Genomic DNA, 23135 nt, shown 5'->3' on the forward strand with positions numbered 1-23135 from the left:
GCAAGTGTGTGTAAGTACTTAGGACCCAATGGGGAAAACCTTATACTACTGCAAAGTCTCATTGTGTGTGTTCAACCACCATTGCATGTCTGTGACTATCTTTACTGAGGATATTGTATAATGCTTTAAGATCTCTGATAACGATTCCCAACATACTTCACACCTAAGTGAGAGATAGGATTTTGAAAACCTTATCAGAAGTCCTGTGAAAACCTTTCTAAACTTAAACTCTCACACCTCTATTATAAATCGAATTCTAACTTCCCTATACAGGAAAAATGTTTATACATGTCTTTTCTGGGGAGGCATTAGTCCCGTCACGTGACCTCCCAGCAGTCGGCTTCAGTGAAGATAAGGGATTGCTCACAATGGTTGCAATGCCTATGCGGTGACATCACCCCTAGTCTTACTATGGGGTACCTGTTGTTGGCTGTTCCTCCTCTAACCTTAAGCCGATCATGTGACCGGACCAGGGCGCCCAGGGAATAGTTAAGTATTTCCTCCACAAGGTAATTAAGAGTAGAGCTTAGAATGGGGGTAAGAGCAGGTTTAAGCTTAGATAGGTGTGTGCCAACTTATTCTTGCAAGGTTTATTTGAAGTAAGTTTGATGTGACTTTCGCATTTACATGCTCTCCATATTTTGGAAACCTTTACTGAGAAATTATTTAGACTGACATTGCTAAATTCTCAGGTACAAGTTTCATTTTAAATGTATTAATTTGCATATATGCCCCTGAAAATAGGACTGTTCATTGTTTGCAGTGTGCCATCCAACTTAAAGAATTGGAATGTGAAAGTAGTAAAGTAAAACCATTGTGCATTACTGCAAAGGAAGGAGTAGAATCGGCAAATGTGGTGAGCAAATCAGACAGACCAATTTGCATCAAGCTGATCTTTTACATGTATATCTAAAAACCTTAGCAAACTTGCATATTCCCATAAAAACTCAAGCATGTTCTGTATTAATGTTGTTCTGAATACAACTCAAAGTCAGTCTTCGGTTTGGGGCTGGCTTTGCAGTCCCATCTCCAGAGAAAGGAAAATTACGCCATATCCCCATGTGGGGCTGCTCCTGCACTGCAAGGGTTAAATTCTTATTTAAGTCTACTCAATCATTTGCATCCCTGGCAGCTGGTACGCTCTTCTTTTTCCCCTATACTCTGGAAGTGGATTATTCCCATGTCATACTCACATCCAATTTAATGGGCTCTGAATTGGGTTTGAAGTCCGGAGAACCTGTTAACAAAGAGGCATAGGATTGAAGAGGCTGCCGAGACCAGTCTTACAGCCTGGAGGGTGCCTGTTTTGAGCGAAATATCGAGTAAAGTGATTTACTAAAAGTGGAAGGTACAAAATTGGGTGGAGCTCTGCATAGCGACTAATAGGCTTCCAGGTTTTATTGTCCAAGCCTAATTGGACAAGCTGAAGTTAGAAGCTGATTGGCTACCATGCACAGCTGCACCAGATTTTGCACTCTCCAGTAAATCAATCCCAGTGTTTTTTTTTTTTTTTTTTTTTTTTAAACCCCCTAGACTTGAGCATAACAATTCTTGCAGTAAAGGGGCAGCCCCGCTGCAAGGGAGGATTTTCATTTCCATGGAATTCAGTTTTCTGTTTATTTAGTCTGCTTTGATGTATGATGTATTAAACTTCATTTAATTGCAATTACTCCATTTTTGTTGTTATAGGTCACTCTTTGGAGCCCTCTTTCTTGCTGCTGAACAAGGAGCCATGAAAGCTAAATCATTTTTAAGGAGGAACTGGCTCTGGGTTACAGGAGTATCTTTTGTAGGCATTCACTTTGGGACATATTTTATACAAAAGGTGGCAAAAAACTCTGCCCGGGACACGTTGGCTATAAAGGACAATAAAAACGGCAACTGAACTCACTAGATGTCCTACTTTTCCTGGTTTCACCACAGGAACTCTCATCCCAATCACCATTTACAGTTCTGTTGTTGACACTTACTGATCTGCCATTGTGATGTTATACTTTTTGCCCATCCTCACATCAGATAAATAAATGATCAGTTTTAAATTATAAAACCAGAGCCCGAGTTGTTTCTTGGAGACGTAATCTAAAATTTCAGGTTTAATCATGGCAAGAGTTGAGATGAAAAAACCATCGCAGTGTACAGCTGGACCCGTAACTAGTGCTTCAATCAGGGGACCACTGAATGTGCTACAGATGATTGCAGTAACATGCTATGGACCAACTGGTCGGCTCAAACAAGTCCATAATGGTAGTGGAGGTTATGTTATTACAACATCACAGTCCTCTGTCTTACTTGGTGGTTTGTCTGTTAGCCATCCAGTCTTACAGTTGCTTGTGTCCTCTGTCCGTAATCATGTATCTCACTTCAATGATGGTGGGCTCTTTGCAGTAATTTTTTGCTGCAACCTCATTGACAGATGCCTGACTTTACCTTTGTCCCCTCACAAGGTAATAACTATAAACAAAAGACTTTTGGACATGTGCTTGAGTTATCTGACATCGGAGGACTGTGCATGCAAACTAAATGTAGATTTTAGCTGCAACGCTTCCTTTTTTGATCTAACGAGATCTGTGCTTCGCAGTAAACCTGCTTGTATGCTTACCATAAAAGAAGTAGATTACATTACCATTTTAGTTGTCAAAGCCTTTCTCTTTAAAGTCCCTTTAGAGAGCAGATCTAATATGATATTAGGGAGGACCATGATTGTCTCAGTTGAAGGTCTGAGTGTAATGGAATCTACTTTAGTTCCTGGTGTTCTCATCGAAATGCCAGGTAGTAGTTGGAACAGAATCCTAGCTTTGTCAGACTTGCCCTCTGCAAACATTAAATTGGCCTTGTTTTCCGTTTCAATGTCTGGAGATTTTAGTGATACAGGAGATGGCTCTGTGGATGTGGTGGATGGTGTAGACCCTGAACAAGTCATGCTGGAACAGTTGCTGGCCTTAGGCAAACAGTTAGTGAATGACCATGTTCATGTACTTGTCTGTCAAAAAGTTATTCATCCATCTCTGATGCAATATTTAAAGGAGCAGAAGATCGTTGCTGTGGAAAGATTAGGAGCAGCTCTTATGGAACCACTAAGTCGAATGACAGGTAAAAATAAAAATAAAAACTTCTATGTATAAAGGGTAATGTATTTCAGATTTGGTTTGCTTGATGATTACATATACAGTATCTCACAAAAGTTAGTACACCCCTTACATTTTTGTAAATATTTTATATCTTTTCATGTGACAACACTGAAGAAATTACACTTTTGCTACAATGTAAATTACTGAGTGTACAGCTTGTTTAACAGTGTAAATTTGCTTTCCCCTCAAAATAACTTAACACACAGCCATTAACATCTAAACGTATAATAACGTCTATTAGCAATTTTCACTCCCCTTTGTCATGTGACTCATTAGTGTTACAAGGTCTCAGGTGTGAATGGGGAGAAGGTGTGTTAAATTTGGTGTTATCGCTCTCACTCTCTAATACTGGTCACTGGAAGTTCAAGATGGCACCTTATGGCAAATAACTTTTAAGGATCTGAAAAAAAGAATTGTTGCTCTACATAAAGATGGCCTAGGCTATAAGAAGATTGCCAAAAGCGTGAAACGGAGCTGCAGCACAGTGGCCAAGACCATACAGTGGTTTAACAGAACAGGTTCCACTCAAAACAGGCCTCACAATGGTCGACCAAAGAGGTTGAGTAGACGTGCTCAGCGTCATACCCAGAGGTGGTCTTTGGTAAATTGACATAGGAGTGCTGCCAGCATTGCTGCACAGGTTGAAGGGGTGGGGTGTCAGCCTGTCAGTTCTCAGACCATACGTGGCACACTGCATCAAATTGGTCTGCATGGCTGTCGACCCAGAAGGAAGCCTCTTCTAAAGATGTTGCAAAAGAAAGCCCGCAAACAGTTTGCTGAAGACAAGCAGACTAAGCATATGGATTACTGGAACCATGTCCTGTGGTCTGATGAAACCAAGATAAACATATTTGGTTCAGATGGTGTCAAGCGTGTGTGGCAGCAACCAGGTGAGGAGTACAAAGACAAGTGTGTCTTGCCTACAGTTAAGCATGGTGGTGGGAGTGTCATGCTCTTTGGCTGCATGGGTGCTTCTAGCACCGGGGAGCTACAGTTCATCGAGGGAACCATGAATGCCAACATGTACTGTGACATACTGAAGCAGAACATGATCCCCCCCCCCCTCCATTCAGAGACAGGGACGCAGGGCAGTATTCCAACATAACGACCCCATACACAACTCCCAAGACAATCACTGCCTTGCTAAAGAAGCTGAGGGTAAAGGTGATGGACTGGCCAAGTATGTCTCCAGACCTAAACCCCATTGAGCATCTGTGGGGCATCCTCAATCGGAAGGTGGAGGAGCACAAGGTCTCTAACATCCACCAGCTCCGTGATGTTGTCATGGAGGAGTGGTAGAGGACTCCAGTGGCAACCTGTGAAGCTCTGGTTGTGATTCCCAAGAGGGTTAATGCAGTGCTGGAAAATAATGGAGGCCACATAAAATGTTGACAGTTTTTACTCAATTTGGACATTTTTACTTAGGGGTATACTCACTTTGTGAGATACTGTAAATTAATAATTTTATTGAAATGTCTTATCTTGATTTCTGAATTTGTTTGACTTTTTTGCATACAGTGCAAACTATTTGTATTCATTTGGGGGAGGGATTTACTAAAAGTGGTGCAAACAGAATCTGCAAACCATCAGCTTCTAGGTTTTATTGGCAAAGCTTAATTAAACAAGCTGAATACAGATCTTTACTGCATCTGACCCACACAAACCAAAACTCGTTTTAATTCATTTTTAATATTCAAAGCAAACTCCCACACCCATCCATGTCTCCTTGCTTAATTTTGTTGAGAAATCACTTTTAGAAACAACCCCCCCCCCCCCAACATGTTGCATTTACTCTCTGGAATCCATCTGCCCTTGGCTCAAGCATGCATGCAGGGGATTGTGCTCATCTGAGAAAAGACCCACCCCCCCCCATGAATGCTCCTGGGATGTATGGCCTAATTTGCCTAGGCAAGAATACAGAAAGTGACCTAAGAAATGTAAAAATAAAGTTTTGAAGTGATTTTAAACACTCATCAAACAACCCATTCAATTTTAAATAGAAACACATTTTTACACAAAGGAACCAATAGAAAGCGAACGGAATAATTTTTCATACAAGTACATGGTACAGCAGGCACATCTCAGGAATATGAAATATTGGGTTTACAAACCTTGGTAAGATGATTGTAACATTGGTAGCATTGATTGGAAGAGTGAAGTTCCACTTGAAGTTAGAAGCTGATTGGTTACTATGCACAGCTGCACCAGATTGTGTGCACCAGTTTTACTAAATCTCCACCTTGAGTTATTGCTGTAACGCTTACCGTATTTTCCGGCGTATAAGACGACTGGGCATATAAGACGACCCCCAACTTTTCCAGTTAAAATATAGAGTTTGGGATATACTCGCCGTGTAAGACTACAAGCCGAGCCAATACAGCTCACCTTCCTTTCCTCCTCTCTGCCCTGCTGTAGCCATGAAGCTGTGTATCCCCATGAAAGCTGTTATCTGAAAGCTGCTATCCCTGCATGCTGATCCAGTGTCCATCTCCCCGTACGCCACACCGCTCACCTCTCCGCCAGCTGTAGCCATCCATCCATGCAGCTCCGTTACCTAAGGGTTAATATGCGGCTGTAGGAGGAGCGAGACGCAAGGACACAGAGAAGAAGGTAGAGTAATGGGATACAAGGGCTGGCGGGTCAGACATATGAAAGAGGCATGTTTTCCCGACTCATCTGGTCACATCGCTGCTCTCTCTCTTTTTTTTTTCCATACCCCCGCGGATGTTTTTGAGCCCCCCGATTTTCCCCCCCACCACCGCTTATTCTCCAGTTTTGGCCTATAAGACGATATCCGGCGTATAAGACGACCCCCGACTTTTGAGAAGATTTCCAGGGGTTAAAAAGTCGTCTTATACGCCGGAAAATACGGTACTTGAAAACATTTTGCTGTAGACTTTTGTACAAGCTTTACCTTCTTTTCCTGATTTTAGGTAATGCTGAATTCGGGCAAATGTGAATACACAGTAAAGTACTGGATGCAGTAGAAACACTTATGCTAATACTGAGCTTTCACTTGCAGTGTTCTACATGATAATAACAGTTACATAATGTAGATCAGCCTAAATAAGTCTAATGTCCCTCCCAAGTGTGCCCTCGTACAGCTTTATACTTCTGCAAAGTGTAAAACGCACGTGTTCAATGCAGCACTCCATAGTCTAGGAGGACTGGAGCCACGTCATGACATCGGTTCTGGTCTGATGCAAACAGTATTTTTTTTAAAAAAAAGCTTTAGATAAACATTTTTGATCTCGATGTAACATCTTTCATATTTTTATAGAGAATGGTGTCATATTGTTTTTTTTGTTTACCTCCCATAAAAGTATTGTTTTTCCAAAAAAAAAAAAATTAAGTTTGCAAAATTGGCACAACTACAGCAATTTTATTCTCTAGAGCAGGGGTAGTGAATTAAAATTCAAGGAGGTCCGGTCACTAAAATTTTCTTCTGGCCGAGGTCCGAATCTCAAGTCTGTGCCATGAAAGATTGTACGCTTCTACTTTCCTTTTTTTGGCACAGCCACGCTCTATGATGCTTTTCTTACTGTTTTCCCCACACGCTCTGGTAATACTCTGTAACTGTCCCCAATAGTGTTCCCCCTTACATCAGGTGCCCCGACCAGAGTGATTCATTACATTGGGTCCCCCCATAAAACAGTTGCCACTGTCAGGGTACCCCCTTATGAGATGTCCCCATCAGAGTGCCCCCCTTACATCAGGCTTCTTCATCATAAGGCCCCCTTACATTAAGTGCCATCATCAGAGTTCCCCCTTACATCATTTGTACCCATCAAATAAGGTTAGAGTGCTCCTTTACATCAGGTGTCCTCATCAGAGTGCCCCCTTACATCAGGTGGGGCCATCACAGTGCCACCTTAGATCAGGTATTCAGATCAGTGTGCCCCCTTACTTCAGGTGTCCTCATCAGAGTGCCCCCTTAACATGTGCCCATCAGCGCAATCCCACTAACATAATATGTGCCCATCAGCATGCCCCTTATTTTATGTTAAGGGGCACTCTGATGGGTACATTTTATGTTAAAGAGGTTGTAAACCTAAGAAAAAAAAAACCTGGAAGACAAAGGCATAATGAGCTAGTATGCATCGCATACTAGCTCATTATGAAATACTTACCTTAGAACGAAGCCCCCGCAGCGCCGCTCGCTCACTGGTAACATGGCTGACATGTTCAGCCGCCTTACATTCCTGAGTTCGCGTCACCTGGCCACCTGATTGGCCAGAGCAGTGATGACGTCACTCCTGTGCATGCGCGCGGGAGCCGCCAATCATGGCACAGGGCACACGGGTTCCTTCAGAGCGCATGTGCTGATAACGTCAAACGGTGCAAGTTTTAGTAGATATCTACAGTACCTATAGGTAAGCTTTATTATAGGCTTACCTTTAGATACAAACACTACTTGGGGGTTTACAACCACTTTTAGGGGTATGCTGATGGACACATTTTGCTGTGCCCATCAGTGTGCCCCTTAACATAAAATAGGGGGCAGCAAACAATGACTGCACTTAAGATTGAGATAGGAGAAAAAAAGCACTATAGCACTCTGACAATTAGTTAGCATTTTGATCCCTTTCAATGTCTCCTGCAACCATCACACACAGCAGACATAGCAGGCACCAGATGTAGGGTTTACACAGGTTCAGACATTGATCTCCCATCAATCAGCAGCAGTGATCACTGCTTACTACCTCCTTCACAGTGATCACTGCTACAACATCTCTCCCCACTCAGTGATCATAGTTTTCTAATGCTGTAAAAATAGTGACCTATTTATACACTCCATCTTGTTCTGCTGTAGTCCATTCTTCCTCCTACTCCGTCCTCGCCACACATCACCTCTCTCTCTTCACACATTTCCCCTGCCTTACACAGACAGGAGGACGGGAGGCACAGTAGCTCTGAATAGAGGACGGAAGCTGCAAGCTGGTGATTGGTTGCTTGGACTGCCCTTTATCTTAGCAACCAATCACTGGCTTGTTTAGCTTCCGCCCTCCCTTCAGAACTGTCCCTGCCTCCCGCAGTTGGCTCTGTGAAGATGAAAGCGAAAGCGTGACAGCTGAGAGAAGAACAGGCATCTAAATGGCGCGACCGCTGCGGGCCGGGTGAGAGAGTGATTGGGGCCGGACCTGGCCCGCGGTCCGCCATTTAGTGATGCCTGCTCTAGAGCCATTGCTAATAAAAAAAAAAAAAGAGAGAAAAAAATGTTTGGGGGTTTAAAGTAGTTTTCTAGTAAAAAAAAAAAAAAAAAAAAACACTGAACATATGAGAGAAGTGTCAGTTTTAGCCTGGTAAGCAGTTGGTTAAATAGAGTAACATATCAATGTAGAGTAATGTCAAGTTTTTGTGTTTTTTGTTTTTAAATCTGTGTCCCATTGGGCAGGTTTTTCTTTTACTTTCTATCCCATAGCCATGGGAGCCAGGGAACTAGAGGTCAGCAGTGGCAGCCTGCATATATCTGTGTAGTTTTTCTTTAAGAAGGGGTGTAGCACCCTCCAGGGCAGGAGCTTGGCACTTTGGCACGGTATAGGCAGAGGGAGCTCTAGAACAAATGTTTTTTGCTGTCTGATAGACACGTGATATAAGGAATTTGCAGCTGACCTACTGGCAATGACACAGATCAAGTATTTCAAATAATCATGAATAACCAACTTTTATTGCACAGGTCTCCTTTTATCAGTCTTCTTATTTGCTGTTGTGGCTATATATATTCCTCCATTAATATTTATGATCTTTTCCAGAAAATTTTTGCAGCAGCTTAAAGTAATTGACTTTTTTCCCCCTCATTCACAGGTGCACAGTCTATAGCTTCTCTAAGCAATCTTTCCTCTGCTTGCTATGGCAGCCTCAGGCAAATCAGCAAAATGTCCCATGGAAACAAGCAGTACTTGCATCTTATTCCCTGTGACACGTCTGTGTGCAGCTTTGTGCTCTGCAATCGAAATGAGACCTCCCTGAAAGAGCTTGTGGTAAATAATGCTTTTTATTCTGGTTGTTCATGGAAAATTTTGAATCAACAAAAATCTCTCTATCGTCCATTGACAGACGCAGCCTCAGCTTCCTGAGCTGTGTGGGTTATGCTGCCACCTGCAGGAGTAGTCTAGGTAGTACGTTAGTACAAAGTTTTTATATATACACGCCCACAGGGCTGTCCCTCCAGACATAACCCTCACAGACACAGCACATCAGTTTGTTTCTGCCTAGAGAAGTAGGACCTAGGCTTCCTGCTGGGACTCATGTATCAGTTTTTGTATTCTTTTCAGAATATTTTCTTTGATTTTTCTTTACTTACTTGCTAGCTAGTGTTCAGGGAAGTATTTCCTGGTGATCTACAAGGAAAGATGCCGGCTGGGGCTTTGCACTGGATAATCTAGATCCTTATGGTACCCCCAGCCTGGCCTACGAGCATGAGCAGGTTATAGTCCCACACTGGGCCTAGCCACAATGGTGCCCCTTTTCCAGATGGGGATGAGCCTGCGAACAGGTGCCTTGCCGGGATGCAACGACCTGGAACGCCCTGAATCGCAGCATACCCCTCGGCTGGCAGCACCCCCACTTGGGTGGGATGCAGTCTGCCCAGAGCGCAGCCCACCCGGTCCATAGTATGGTGAGTAAATGTGCCCCCCTCGTCCCCTGCTGGCCTTGGGGGGATGTTGGCTCTCTCCTGGGGATAACAGGATTTGTACCTACTGAAAGATCCCCCTGGCGTGCCCGGTCTGTGTCCTACCCCCCCTTCCCTGTCATTGCAGGGGCTATATGTCTAGAGCGCCTGGCAGCCTGGGGGGGGGGGGGGGCGTGGTACATTGGGCTTGCTGGTTCCTGTTGTGGATCCTGAGGCCTTCATAGTGTCGCTCCCTGGCGGCATGGCTCGCCATGGGCACCGCCATCTTAAAGTGTGGGCAGTGTAGTTTTTTTCTCCTATAGACTTGTATGGGGCAGCCATTTTACCTGAGCCTCCTTTTGGAACTGTATGGGCAACCATGTTTGTGTAGCCTTTGTGCGGCACTGAGCAGCATGACATTTCACTCAGGCGAGATCACTTCCTGTGTTCTGTTTCCTGCTGCTGGCTGAGGTCTTTTCCTGTCTCTGCATGCTGCTGGAACAATCAGTAGGACTCTTTATCTGAGGTGGTACAGTACTGAGGTCCCTGCGGACATATCCCTGCACGCTCTGCTGTTAGTTTAGTTAAAAGAGGATCTCTGCAGACCGCTGCGATCGGTGGTGGGAACCGCAATCGGCGCTTCTTAAAGCGACAGTACTCCATTTTTTGCAACTGGCAATATGGAGTCCCAAACTGTGATTTCACCCTCAGACCTGTTATGTGCGACTCCCGGACAGTCCGGATCGCAGTCACTGGCTGCGATTTCATCAGCTCTAGAAAGCCTGGCGACAAAAGTTGATTTAGTCATGAAAAAGCTTGATGGCCGAAAGCCGCTGCTGCCTTCTCCGTCCATGGAGGTGTCCTCTGATTCAGAGATTGATTGCCCCAGATGCTCTCCTTCCTGAGGGGTCGTGTCCTTGCAGTCAGATGGTGAAGAGGACCTGTCCTCTTCAGCCGCAGCGCGGGAATGCGCATTAGTGGAAGCCCTGATTATTTCAGTAAGGGACACCTTAAAATTGGCTGAGCCCACGCCAGCAGGGTCACGGGTGGATTTTGGCTCCCAGAAATCTCAGAAAGCTGGCAAGGTTTTACTTTTTTCAACACTTTTCATGATATTGTGAATGACCAGTGGCGGTGCATTAAGCACGTGTTAGTTGTGCCAAAACGCTTTAAACGCTGGTATCCTTTAGCTGAAAAGGTCTCCAACCGTTGGACGGTGCCACCTAAAATGGACCATCTTGTCTTTAGATTAAACAAATCTACCCTTGTGACTGTGGAATATTCCCCGGTCTTTACGGACCCAGTGGACAGGCGGGTGGAATCCCCTTCCCGCCATTTCACGTGTTGGCGGGTTCCATTTTGAAATGGGTGTTTGTGTCTGTTTTAGTCTCACAGACAGCGACAGAGTGGATTAGGGGTTTGCGGGAGTCTTTGGACCCCAAGACTGTTCCTCCAGAACAGCTGCAACTGTTGGACCAGGTGATCCAGGCTCTGGTTTTCCTGTGTGATGTGTCTAAGAATACGGCTCCCCTGGTGGCCAGGGTTTCGGCCGTGGGCATCGCCTTGAGACGCATGGTTTGGCTGAAGAACTTCGAAGAAGGCTCTAGCTGACCTCCCCTTTCTTGGAGAGCGTTTGTTTGGTGACTCATTGGATGAGTTGATCAAGGACTTGACTGGCAGGAAGAGTACTCTTCTTCCTCAATCCTCCAAGGGTAAAACTCCCCGTACTAAGCGGGGTCCTGCTTTTTTACAAGCAGTTTTTTCGTGCCTCCTGGGCGCAAGAACAAGGTAAGTCATTCAGCGCTTCTGGAGGGGCTAAAAAGCATTGGGGCAAGCCTGAGGCCTGTCAGTAGATGCTGCTGACAAGTCATTTTCATCATGAAGGGGCACCCTTGCCCATCTCAGGGGTGGGGGGGGACGTCTGTGCTTCTTTCGGGGACCCTGGACTTCCTTCATTCAGGACAATTGAGTTCAAAAACTGATTTGTTCTGGGTACAAGATTGAATTCTGACAGGTTTTTTTCAGTCAAATCTTCACCTGTCTCAAGCGTTTGAGGGATCTGCGGGAGGCTGTGCGAGATCTCCTGGCTCAAGGAGTGATTGTGCTGGTTTCTCAGCAGGAACGCTCTTGAGGTTTCTATTCAGACCTGTTCACTGTGCCCAGAAAAGAGGGCAAGGTGCACCCAATTCTGGAATTCAAGGCTCTGAACTGCTTTGTGCGGGTGCAGAAGTTTAGAATGGAGTCCATTTGGTCAGTGGTGGCATCTTTGAATCGGGGATTTTCTGGCCTCCATCGAACTCAAAGATGTGTATCCCCGCGTCCCCATTTTTGAGGGACACCAGCGATTCCTCTGCCTTGCGGTGGCAGAGGAGCACTTTCAATTTGTGGCATTACCCTTTGGTCTCGCCTCGGCTCCCAGAGTATTTACCAAGGTTCTGGCCCCAGTGCTGGGCTTGTTACGTCAGTGAGGTATCTCTATTGTGGGATATCTGGACGATCTCCTGTTGCGAGCAGTCTCCCACTCAGATCTCCTGGGCAACGTCTCCTTCGCGGTTCAGACCCCTCAGGAATTCGGGTGGAAGATCAATTTAAAAAAAATGTGCTCTGACACCTTCAGTACGTGTCAATTATCTGGGGCTGACTCTCAACTCTGCTATGGCGAGGGTTTTTCTCCCCCTGGACAAACTTCAGAAGCTGCAAAAAGCAGTCAGGTTGCTAATGGAGACCGATCAGTCCTCCTTGCGGTCTTGCATGCGGGCCCTGGGTCTGATGGTTTCGACCTTAGAAGCAGTCCCATTGCTCAGGCTCACTGGAGACCCTTGCAAAAGGAGATTCTGGCGAAATGGGACCGAGATCCTTGGTCGTTGGACCAGAAGATTCACTTGGGCCATCTTACAAAGGCGGTTCTTTCTTGATGGCTCCAGTCTCCTGTCGTGTACCAGGGCAAGTCCTTCCTGTCAGTGATTGATGGTGGTCACCACAGATGTCAGCCTGTCAGGTTGGAGTGGAGTGCTGGGGAAGCTGTGTCCAGGGGATTTGGGCGTCGGAGGAGTTTTCCTTGCCGATCAATATTCTGGAGCTCAGAGCGATCAAGCTCTGCCTGCTTCACTGGATGAGTCGGCTATGCAGCTCGGATTCAGTCGGACAATGCCACGGCTGTGGCTTACATCAATCATCAAGGGGGCACCAAGAGTGCTCTGGCGGCCAAGGAGGTGGCCGAGATTCTGTTTTGGGCGGAAGCCAATGTTCCGGCTCTTCCTGCAGTCCACATTCTGGGTGTGGAGAATTGGCAGGCGGATTACCTGAGTCATCAGGTGTTGAATCAAGGGGAATGGTCCATTCATCCGGAGGGGTTTCCTCTCCTGTGCTTCAAGGCACAAGACAAGGGCAAATCCTTCAAGGCCGCTGGTTACCCGAAGAAGCCTTGGGCGGGCAAGTCTAAAGCTGCCCACGCTGGCACGGCGGCCAAGTCCGCTTTGACCTGAAGGGGCGCCCTCACCCGTTTCAGGGGTGTGTGGACGTCTGCGCTGTTTTCCCGAACCTTGGCTCTCCCAGATTCAGGACAGGTGGGTTCAGGAACTCATTCGGTCAGGATACAAGATCGAATTCCGATCGCACCCGGCAGACAGATTCTTTCCCTCAAATCTTCGTTTGACCCCAGATCATTTTCAAGATCATCAATGGGTGATTCAGGATCTCATCGCCCAGGGGGTGATCGTCCCGGTGCCACATCGGGACAGATTTCGGGGATTTTACTCGAATCTGTTTACGGTGCCCCGAAAGGAGGGCAAGGTGCGTCCGATTCTGGACTTGAAATTTCTGAACCGCTTTGTGCGGGTTCAAAAATTCTGTATGGTATCCCTTAGTTTGGTGGTGGCCTCCCTGAGCCCGGGAGATTTTCCTGGCTTCCATCAACCTCAAGGATGCGTATCTACACATCCCCATATTCGAGGGTCATCAGAGGTACCTCCGATTCGCAATCGCGGAGGAGCACTATCAGTTTGTGGCGTTACCTTTCTGTCTCGCTTGGGCTCCAATAGTGTTTACCAAAGTGTTGGCTCCTGTCCTGGCACTGTTGCGGGCGCAGGGGATTGCAATCCTGGGATATCTGGACGATCTCCTGTTAAGATCGAGTTCCAACCCACCTCTGTTGCGCGACCTGTCAACCACGGTTCAGACGCTCCAGGAGTTCGGGTGCACCATCAACTTTCAGAAGTTGACATTGTCCCCTTCTGTTCGTCTCCCTTACTTGGGGATGGTTCTGGACTCCATCCATGCAAAAGGTTTCCTGTTGGAGGACAAACTCCAGACTCTGCAGAATGAGGTCAGGTCCCTCAGGGACGACGACTCCTCATCACTCAGGACCTGCATGCGGTGCCTGGGGTTGATGGTGTCAGCCTTCGAGGCGATGCCATTTGCACAGTTCTACACACGATCTCTTCAAGCGGAGATCCTGGCCAGGTGGGGCAGGCATCCTCATTCCTTGGAAAGGCGGATATATTTGAGCCACCAAGATCAGACTGTTTTTGCTCCGTTGGTCGGATCATCTTCGGGGTTGCACTGTGCGTGTGCAGACGGACAACGCAACTGCGGTGGCTTACATCAACCCCAGCGATTTCGGCAGTTCACATTCCAGGTGTGGAGAATTGGCAGGCCGATTATCTGAGCCGCCAGACCCTGGACCAGGGGGATTGGTCCCTACACCCGGAGGTGTTTCAGATGCTGTGTGCGCGTTGGGGATCCCCCGGACGTGGATCTGTTCGCGCCTCGCCTAAACAACAAGGTAGGAAGGTTCGTGGCAAGAACACACGATCCTCTGGCAGACGCCTCGGATGCACTGGTGGTGCCTTGGACTCGGTATCGTCCGATTTATGCCTTTCCCCCCCCCCCCCCGATTCAGTTGTTGTCCAGGTTCCTTCGAAGGTTGGTCTCGGAACGGAAGTTGGTGATCCTGGTGGCACCGGACTGGCCGCGCCGGTCTTGGTACGCGGACATCATGCAACTGGTCGCCGAGCCTCCCTGGCGGCTCCCGTTACGAGACGATCTGCTGTCTCAGGGGCCGATCTTCCATCCTGCTTTACAGTCGCTGGCATTGACGGCGTGGCTGATGAAAGTCAGGTCCTGAGAGATCGGGGTCTCGCGTCGACGGTCATTCCTACCCTACTCAAGGCTAGGAAGGCCTCGTCCGGTAAGATCTATTACCGTACCTGGAAGGCTTATTTCGCCTGGTGTGAATCGCAGGGTTTCTATCCTCGCTTCTTTTCGGTGGTGAGGGTGTTAGCCTTCCTGTAATCTGGTGTGGACCAACGTCTTGCGCTGACCACTATTAAGGGTCAGTTGTCTGCGCTGGAAATCCTTTTCCAGCGCCCTTTGGCGTCAAATTCCTTGATCCGCACCTTTATTCAAGGGGTACGTCATCTGGCTCCCCCTAGGAGAGCACCGTTACCTCTTTGGGACCTGATTTTCGTCTTGTCCGTTTTGCAACGTCCTCCATTTGAGAACATCAGGGAGATACCTCTGCCTGCACTGTCACAGAAAGTCGCTTTTCTGGTGGCGATCACATCTGCTTGCAGAGTGTCGGAGTTGGCGGCCCTGTCTTGCCGCTCCCCTTACCTGGTTGTTCATAGGGATAAGGTGGTCTTGCGACCTCGCCAATCTTTCCTTCCAAAGGTGGTATCCAATTTTCATCTTAACGAGGACATTGTCTTGCCTTCACTGTGTGCGAATCCTAAGCATCCTAAGGAGTTTGCTTTGCATCCCTTGGATGTGGTCCGGGCGATCAGGGTGTACCTGTCGTCTACTGAATCCTTCAGAAAGTCGGATTCTCTTTTTGTCCTTCCGAGTGACCTCGGAAGGGTATGGCTGCGTCTGCGGCAACCATTTCTAAATGGATCCGACAGACGATAGTACAGGCCTAAAACAAATATAACAAAAAAACTATCAGCGCAAAACCAAATATGTGATATAACACTCAAAATAGGTAAAAACACTGTGTGTGAATAATGTACTGAAAAAGTGCTTGAATATCACTGTGCATAAAACAAATATAGCCGGCAGCAAACACCAATCGTGTTCACATCCCACAATATATCAAAATAAATACAAAAAATGTGCTGCGCCAGACGTGCACCAATAAACATAAATGATGTTAATATAATCAATATCTGAAGTCCATACAAGCTGTGATTGTGCTCAAAATCCAATAAATGTGCATTAGTGTCCAAGTGTCAGAAATGCAATCGTGAAAAGTGCACACCAATCTGTGAAATCCCTCCACCTGCTAGATTGGCCTCTCACCTCCAAAAAGGACTCAGACGGGCCAGCAAAAGCATGTAATGAGGATATCAGACTCCTGGAAAGACACTCCAGCCTCTCACCTCCGGAGGTCTCAAGACACGGGACATGCGATGCAAAATATAAAAGGGAAAATATAGTGCTCTCCGTTTCAACAATCAGGCTTTATTGAGGAAAATAGAAGTTTACTCACATGTACAGGGCACTTCACCGTGCCTGCTGTTATGGCAATAATAATAATGATAGTACAGGCCTATTCAATTAGGGAATGGGTGCTGCCCTTCCGTGTCAAGGCGCACTCTACCAGAGCGGTGAGTGCGTCCTGGGCCTTCCGCCATCAGGCGTCGGAGGCCCAGATGTGCATAGCGCCGACTTGGTCGTCCGTACACACCTTTTCCAAATTTTACAAACTTGATGTTTTGGCATCGGCAGATGCCTCTTTTGGCCGCAAAGTTCTGTGTGCGGCAGTGCCTTGAGGGTGACATGGCGTTTAGCCTGTCCCCGCCTGTTGGGGTTGTTCCCCCTTTGCAAATTTGCTTTCCTGAGTTTGTTCGCTCCTTGAGCCTTTCTGTTACCCAGCATTTTTACCTTTCTGGTTCAGATAAGGTTCTTTTCTCTGACCTGGGTGCTGCGTTGCCTTTGTGACGGTTGCGCTTCCCATCCCTCATGTCTACACTGCTTTGGGACATCCCATAAGTGAAGACTGTATGAGTGGGCGGTGACTGTCGGAGGACGTAAGAGAAAATAGAATTTTTGTAACTTACAGTAAAATTCTTTTCTCGGAGTCCTCTGACAGTCGCCGCCCCCCACCCCTCTCTTTTGGGGTTCTTGGACTATCTTCTGCTTGCTACCAAACTGATTTGGGAATGCTGCTAGCAGGGGGGTATTGGACCCAAGGGACAGCCCCCTATAGGTGTGTCTATGCATAGTGTTTTGTGAATGTTTATAACAAAATGCCTAGCTTGCTCCTGTGGATAAGACCAATACCCATAAGTGAAGACTGTATGAGTGGGCGGCAACTGTCAGAGGACATTTTACGGTAAGTTCTTACAAAAATTCTATTTTATGTTTGACACGCACGTTTTTTTTTTTTTTTTTTCTCTGCAAGGACAGAGAAAGAAAGATGCAATGTATCGGTCTCCTCCATTCACAGACCGAAAACACAAGGGACAGGGTTCACAGTAACTGATCACTGGGATAGCCAATCTGAGGCTATCACTGCGATTAGGTGACCCAGAGTCCAACATTCCAGGTCCCAATCGTTAGAACGGGGCCCGATGCTCCCGGTGAGCCCCCGTCTCTGTGCTGGGAGCACGCCATGCAGCACACTCCAAGCACAAGAGGAGATGCACAAATATGGGGCCCCACAGAAAAAAGCCCAGTCCAGTGGAGCTGCATATTTGCGTACGGTCAGTGTGAAGGGGTTAAAATAGCTTTGTGATGATACTTAAGCATAGGTACATTTTAGGTTTTATTAAAGGCAAAGTTTATCTTTGGGACCATCTTTCACATCACACCCATATTTGGTGTGTAATATGAAACGCGGTCGCATTCCCCAACTTCTCAGGGCTTCTCCCTGGAGCGTTCTTTTGATTTTTGTAAATTAGAATGGCTGTGCGTGCACCTTTTGCGAAACCATGTCATCCATCCATTCATATGAATCTATGAATGGGAAGATTCCATCTTCAAACGCACCAGAGGAGTTCAGGTCATCACCACACTTGTGCACTGTTTACTTTATCCAGCCCCATAACACTAGATCAGCACCTACCTACATACCTGTACCTGTGGCCAGGATGTAAACAGGAGTTTGTGTTCACACTGATCGTGGTTGCAGTGCTTTGCAGGTTTCAATGCAAAAATGTAATATATTGCTATTTTTTATTTTATTATTGTGGGTGCATTTATAAAATTTTTGCAAAAGGTGGACTATGTCTTTTAAAGTTAGTATTCCAGGTTTAATTTGATTTTAGTTTTGTTTAGGCCAAGCTGGCTCAAACAAACTTGCTCTTGGCCACTCTTGCTGTTTTATACTGTAATAGCGTCAACTACATACAATTTGTGGAGCTTTATTCTGGCAGCAGTACAAGCGACTTCTGTCTGCTGCCGGAATTAAATAGAATCCGCCTTAATGCTTCTCTGCCATTCAGGAAAAGCCTTGTATTAATGAATACAAGTTTTTTCCTGATTGGCTCAACCAATCAGGGAAAGCCTTGTATTCATTGATAAAATATAACTCTTCTCCTGATTGGTGGGGAAATTTGATTTTGTTGGGCCCTGAGAAATGTGATCTTGTTTGAGCCAAAGGAAAAAAACTTTCACAATTTGTAGCAGCAAATGTGTGTTTTTTTGTTTTGTTTTTTGTTTTTTAATCATGTCCTGCCTTGCAGTTTTGTAGGAATAAAATACTGACTGAATATATGATGCACAATATGTAATTATGTCAGAAAAATAACATACCTGTACTTTTTTTTTTTTCCCCTTTATTAAGAGAGTTTGTCAGACTGCAGAATATACTTTAAATCACTTGCTTAAGGATCCTTGGCTTCTCCTTGGAGGCGGATGCACTGAAACACATTTAGCTGCTTATGTCCACTATAAGGTATGGTAAGATTTTTCATAACATTACATGCCTATGCTTCATTAACCCAAACCTAACATTGTTGGCAACGGACAGGTTCCATTTAGAACAGGCCTCGCTATGCTCGACCATAGTAGTTGAGTGCACGTGCTAAGCATCCTATCCAGAGGTTGTCTTTGGAAAATAGACGTATGAGTGCTGCCAGCATTGCTGCAGAAGGTAAAGGGGTGGGGGGGTCAGCCTGTCAGTGCTCAGACTATACACCGCACACTGCATCAAATCGGTCTGCATAGCTGTCGTCCCAGAAGGAAGCCTCTTCCAAAAATGATGCACAAGAAAGCCCGCAAACCATTTGCTGAAGACAAGCAGACAAAGGATATGGATTACAGGAACCATGTCCTGTGGTCTGATGAAAGATAAACATATTTGGTTCAGATGATGTCAAGCATGTGTAGCCTCAACCAGGTGAGGAGTACAAAGACAAGTGTGTTCTGCCAACAGTCAAGCATAGTGGTGGAGTGTCATGGTCTGGGGCTGCATGAGTGCTGCTGGAACTGTGGAGCTACAGTTCATTGAGGGAACCATGAATGCCAACATGTACTGTGACATACTGAAGCAGAGCATGATCCCCCTCCCTTCGGCGTCTAGCCGGCAGGGCAGTATTCCAACATAATGACCCCAAACACGCCTCCAAGACGACCACTGCCTTACTAAAGAAGCTGAGGGTAAAGGTGATGGACTGGCCAAGCATGTCTCAAGACCTAAACCCTATTAAGCATCTGTGGGGCATCCTCAAACGGAAGGTGGAGGAGCGCAAGGTCTCTAACATTCACCAGGAGTGGAAGAGGACTCCAGTGGAAACCTGTGAAGCTCTGGTGAACTCCATGCCCAAGAGGGTTAAGGCAGTCCTGGAAAATAATGGTGGCCACAAAATATTGACACTTTGATCCCAATTTGGACATTTTAACTTAGGGGTGCACTCACTTTTGTTGCCAGAGGTTTAGACATTAATGGCTGTGTTGAGTTATTTTGAGGGGACAGCAAATTTACACTGTTATACAAGCTGTACACTCGCTACTTTAAATTGTAGCAAAGTGTAATTTCTTCAGTGTTGTCACATGAAAAGATATAATAAAATATTTACACAAATGAGGGGTGTACTCACTTTTGTGAGATACTGTATCTAAATACAATAATGTCAAAAGCAGGAGGCCAAATAGTGCAAAACATGTACAAGATTTTATGTTATTTTATTTATTTTTTCTTCTGTGTCCCTAGTCACTTTTTAAATGCTGACAAGCCACATCCTCCTCATCCCCTGTGCATCTTTCCCAAACTTCTTGTTGGGAGGGCATGCACTAATCAAAAACTCACATCACATGAATGCCTGCAGAGGGACTATATTTTCTTATCACACTTTCCTATCATGCTAGCACCATTTACTCCAGTGCTTGCATGACCAGTATTAAATGTCAGATGGTCTCTCTGCTCTCATCTGTCAGTCAGTTCCTAGAGGAGAAGCTGGGAAATATCCCATTCAAACAGTCAAAATAATTGCTTTGCTATTTTAATAAAATCAAAAACATTGGCTACGCCTATCCGTGTGCAATCCAATTATTGTTTTTAACCACTTTAGCCCCGGAGGATTTGGCTGCTCAATGACCAGGCCCTATTTTGCGATTGGCACTGCGTGATTGTAACGGACAATTGTGCGGTCGTGCGACGCTGTACCCAAATGAAATTGAGGTCCTTTTTTTTCCCACAAACAGAGCTTTCTTTTGGTGTTATTTCATCACCTGTGCGATTTTTTTTTTTTTTTCTCTCTATAAACAAAAATAAACAATTTTGAAAAAATAAAAATATTTTTCAAATTTATTATGAAATTCTCAAAAAAATATACATTTTTTAACGTTTTAGGTCAATTTGTTTTCTACTACATATTTTTGGTTAAAAAAAAAATGGCAATAAGCGTATTTTGATTGGTTTGCGCAAAAGTTATTGCGTTTACTAACTACGGGAAAGATTTATGTCATTTTTATTTTTTTACTAGTAATGGCGGCGATCTGCAATTACTTTTTATTTTTTGCGACATTGCGGGGGACAGATCGGACCCCTAACTGACATTTTTGACACTTATGGGGGTACCAGTGACATTACTACAGTAATCAGTGCTATAAATATGCACTGTTACTGTAAAAATGACACTGGCAGGGTAGGGGTTAACTTTACTGTGATCAAGAGGTTAAGTGTGTCCCTAGTGGCCTGATTCTAACTGTTAGGGGGCGTGGCTAGTGAAGTAACCACAGAGACATGCGATCCTATATAGCAGGATCGTGTAGCCTCTGTGATCACTTCAGGGAGAATGACAGACTGCTGTGTTTACATCAGCCGTCTGTCTTTCTCCCTCTGCTGCGGGAAATCACGAGTGGCCGGCGGCCATCGGAGCCGCCGGTCACACGCGCTGGCTCCCCATGGAGCCAATGGGGGCGGGAGCGCACCGCCGGTGGCGCGCGCGCTCACCCTCTACAGTCTCCTGAGCGAGCGACGTAGCCCTACGTCGCTTTGCCCAGCAGTGGCTGAGTGCCGCAGTAAATGTACGGTGGGCGGGGTTAAAGTGGTTAAATCAAAACCTTACTTTCAAACCACATGCTTGCTTTCATTATTCCAGTGACAAACTTTCTCGTGTACAATAAATTAAAATAAAATAAAAAACAATGTGACAGTCCCAGATGACTATAGTTCGATTAGTGATTTTCTTATTTCAAATATTTTTTCCCTTTTTTAAACGTGCTTCTCGTATCTGACAGTTTTTCCACCTTCACCCTTGTGGTTTGCAGTTAATACAATTGTGCAGTGACTCCCACCACCTTTCACCACTGCGCTCACCTCCAGTTTAGACCTGTTTCCAGGTTTAAAATCTCCTTCCCCTGCTGGGGTTAATTCCAGGCTCTTTAGCTGTTCATTCTCCTTCCACTCTTCTCTCTGAGCTGGCTTTGTGTGGACTTCTTTTCCCCCACAGGATATGAGAAGCACATTTAAAGGGGAAAATATTTCCAAGAAGAAAAGCACTACTAATTGAACTATAGTCATCTGGTACTGTCACATTTGTTTTATTTTATTGTACACAAGTTTGTCACTGAATAATAAAAGCAATTTTGTGGTTTGAAAGTAAGGTTTTGGTTTAAAAATGAATTGGATTGCACATGGATAGGCACAGCCAACATTTTTGATTTTATTTTCTTTTGGAGTTGTGGGAACACAGACACAAGTTATAAGTGAGGAACACATTAGGTTAGAGAGCATGGGAAAATACACACCTGTTTTTTATTTGCTATTTTAATGTAAACTTGTCAGGTTAGAAATGAGGGGGTAAGTTTGTATACAAAATAAATGAGGGGGTAGGCATAATTTGTTTAAAGTGGAATAGAATAGAAACTGAGTAAAGCACATATATTTGTAGTGTTTTTAATTATCTCTCTCCAAAGCTCTGTGTCGTTTCTCTCTGGTGCTTCGTTCCTCTGTTTATCAGCATGAGCAACTACTATGATGCTACTTATATACAGTATCGAAGCTCTGGATATGTCTAACTAACTTGCATAAGAATCCTAACACAGCAATTTTGTCTTGTTACAGAGCGCCAATATCCACAGCAGCCATCTGGAAGGGCAGAACTGCTCAGTGGCAGAGTATAAACTGGTGTCAGACTGCTTCTCTTCTTGCTTAGAATCAGCAGCACGAAGTCTGGAACATGATGGGGGAGACAGTCTTACTGATCTTCAGGACGGTCACTTCTGGTCCATTCCTCCTAATTCTACTCTAGACTTCAACTCTATAGAAACTGAACAGAAGTGTGGCTGTCAGTTACTCGGAAAGGGTGATGACATGAGGTGGAGCATGCTAGGCAGTGCCCACAAAGCATTCAGTCCACGAAGCAGCACAGATGTTTTCCCATTATTAACGAAGAAAGAGCCACTGGTCGTGGATAGTTTCACTGCAAAATACAATGGACTCAAAGTGGCTGTGGACACAGCAGGGCTTATTTTGGACCTGGCATATGTTATTAAAGATGAAAATTGAGTGTGATTGGTAAATGTAAACCCCCCTTTGTGATCCACTATTCCAGAAGCAACCTGCGGTCTCACCACTTCCAGAACATTAACAAATCAGTGGGTCCACAGTGCTTGATTCCTAATAAGACATTTTTTCCCCACGAACCAACAACTCAGTATTAACAAAGCCTTAAAGTGTTTCTAAACCCACAACAGTCTGTATATAGAGTAAAGCATGCTTGTTATACTCACTGTGGAACCTAAAGGGGTTAATCCTCCGCATTGTGTAAAAAGGCTGTTTGATCCTGTTTCTCTGATCCTCCCTTTTCTCTACAGTCCCCAATCCATCTCCTGATAGAACAGAGCCTTGGGGGCATTCTACACATGCTCAGTTTGGTGTGTATTACTAGAGAGTTTTTTTTTTTTTTTGGGAGGGTGCATGTGATCAGCACTGGGCTAATCAGCACTGT

The 23135-nt window shown here is 45.4% G+C and overlaps 1 protein-coding gene across 1 annotated transcript; it reads left to right on the forward strand.

Moving 5' to 3' along the window:
- Window positions 1–1692: 1692 nt before the first annotated feature.
- Window positions 1693–22699, forward strand: MKKS (MKKS centrosomal shuttling protein). Its single transcript, XM_082252074.1, has 4 exons — window positions 1693–3090; window positions 8934–9109; window positions 18527–18637; window positions 22250–22699. The coding sequence occupies exons 1-4, from the start codon at window positions 2100–2102 to the stop codon at window positions 22691–22693; spliced, it is 1722 nt and encodes a 573-aa protein (XP_082108200.1). The 5' UTR covers window positions 1693–2099; the 3' UTR covers window positions 22694–22699.
- Window positions 22700–23135: the final 436 nt, after the last annotated feature.

The sequence above is a fragment of the Pelophylax lessonae genome (assembly GCF_965119305.1).
Source record: "Pelophylax lessonae genome assembly, chromosome: 3".
In the NCBI taxonomy this organism is placed as follows: domain Eukaryota; kingdom Metazoa; phylum Chordata; class Amphibia; order Anura; family Ranidae; genus Pelophylax; species Pelophylax lessonae.

Coding starts and splice junctions, on each gene's coding strand:
- MKKS (XM_082252074.1), top strand. CDS start 2,100: ATGGCAAGAGTTGAGATGAAAAAACCATCGCAGTGTACAGCTGGACCC. Junction 3,091..8,933: donor ACCACTAAGTCGAATGACAG/GTAAAAATAAAA, acceptor CCTCATTCACAG/GTGCACAGTCTATAGCTTCT. Junction 18,638..22,249: donor CTGCTTATGTCCACTATAAG/GTATGGTAAGAT, acceptor GTCTTGTTACAG/AGCGCCAATATCCACAGCAG.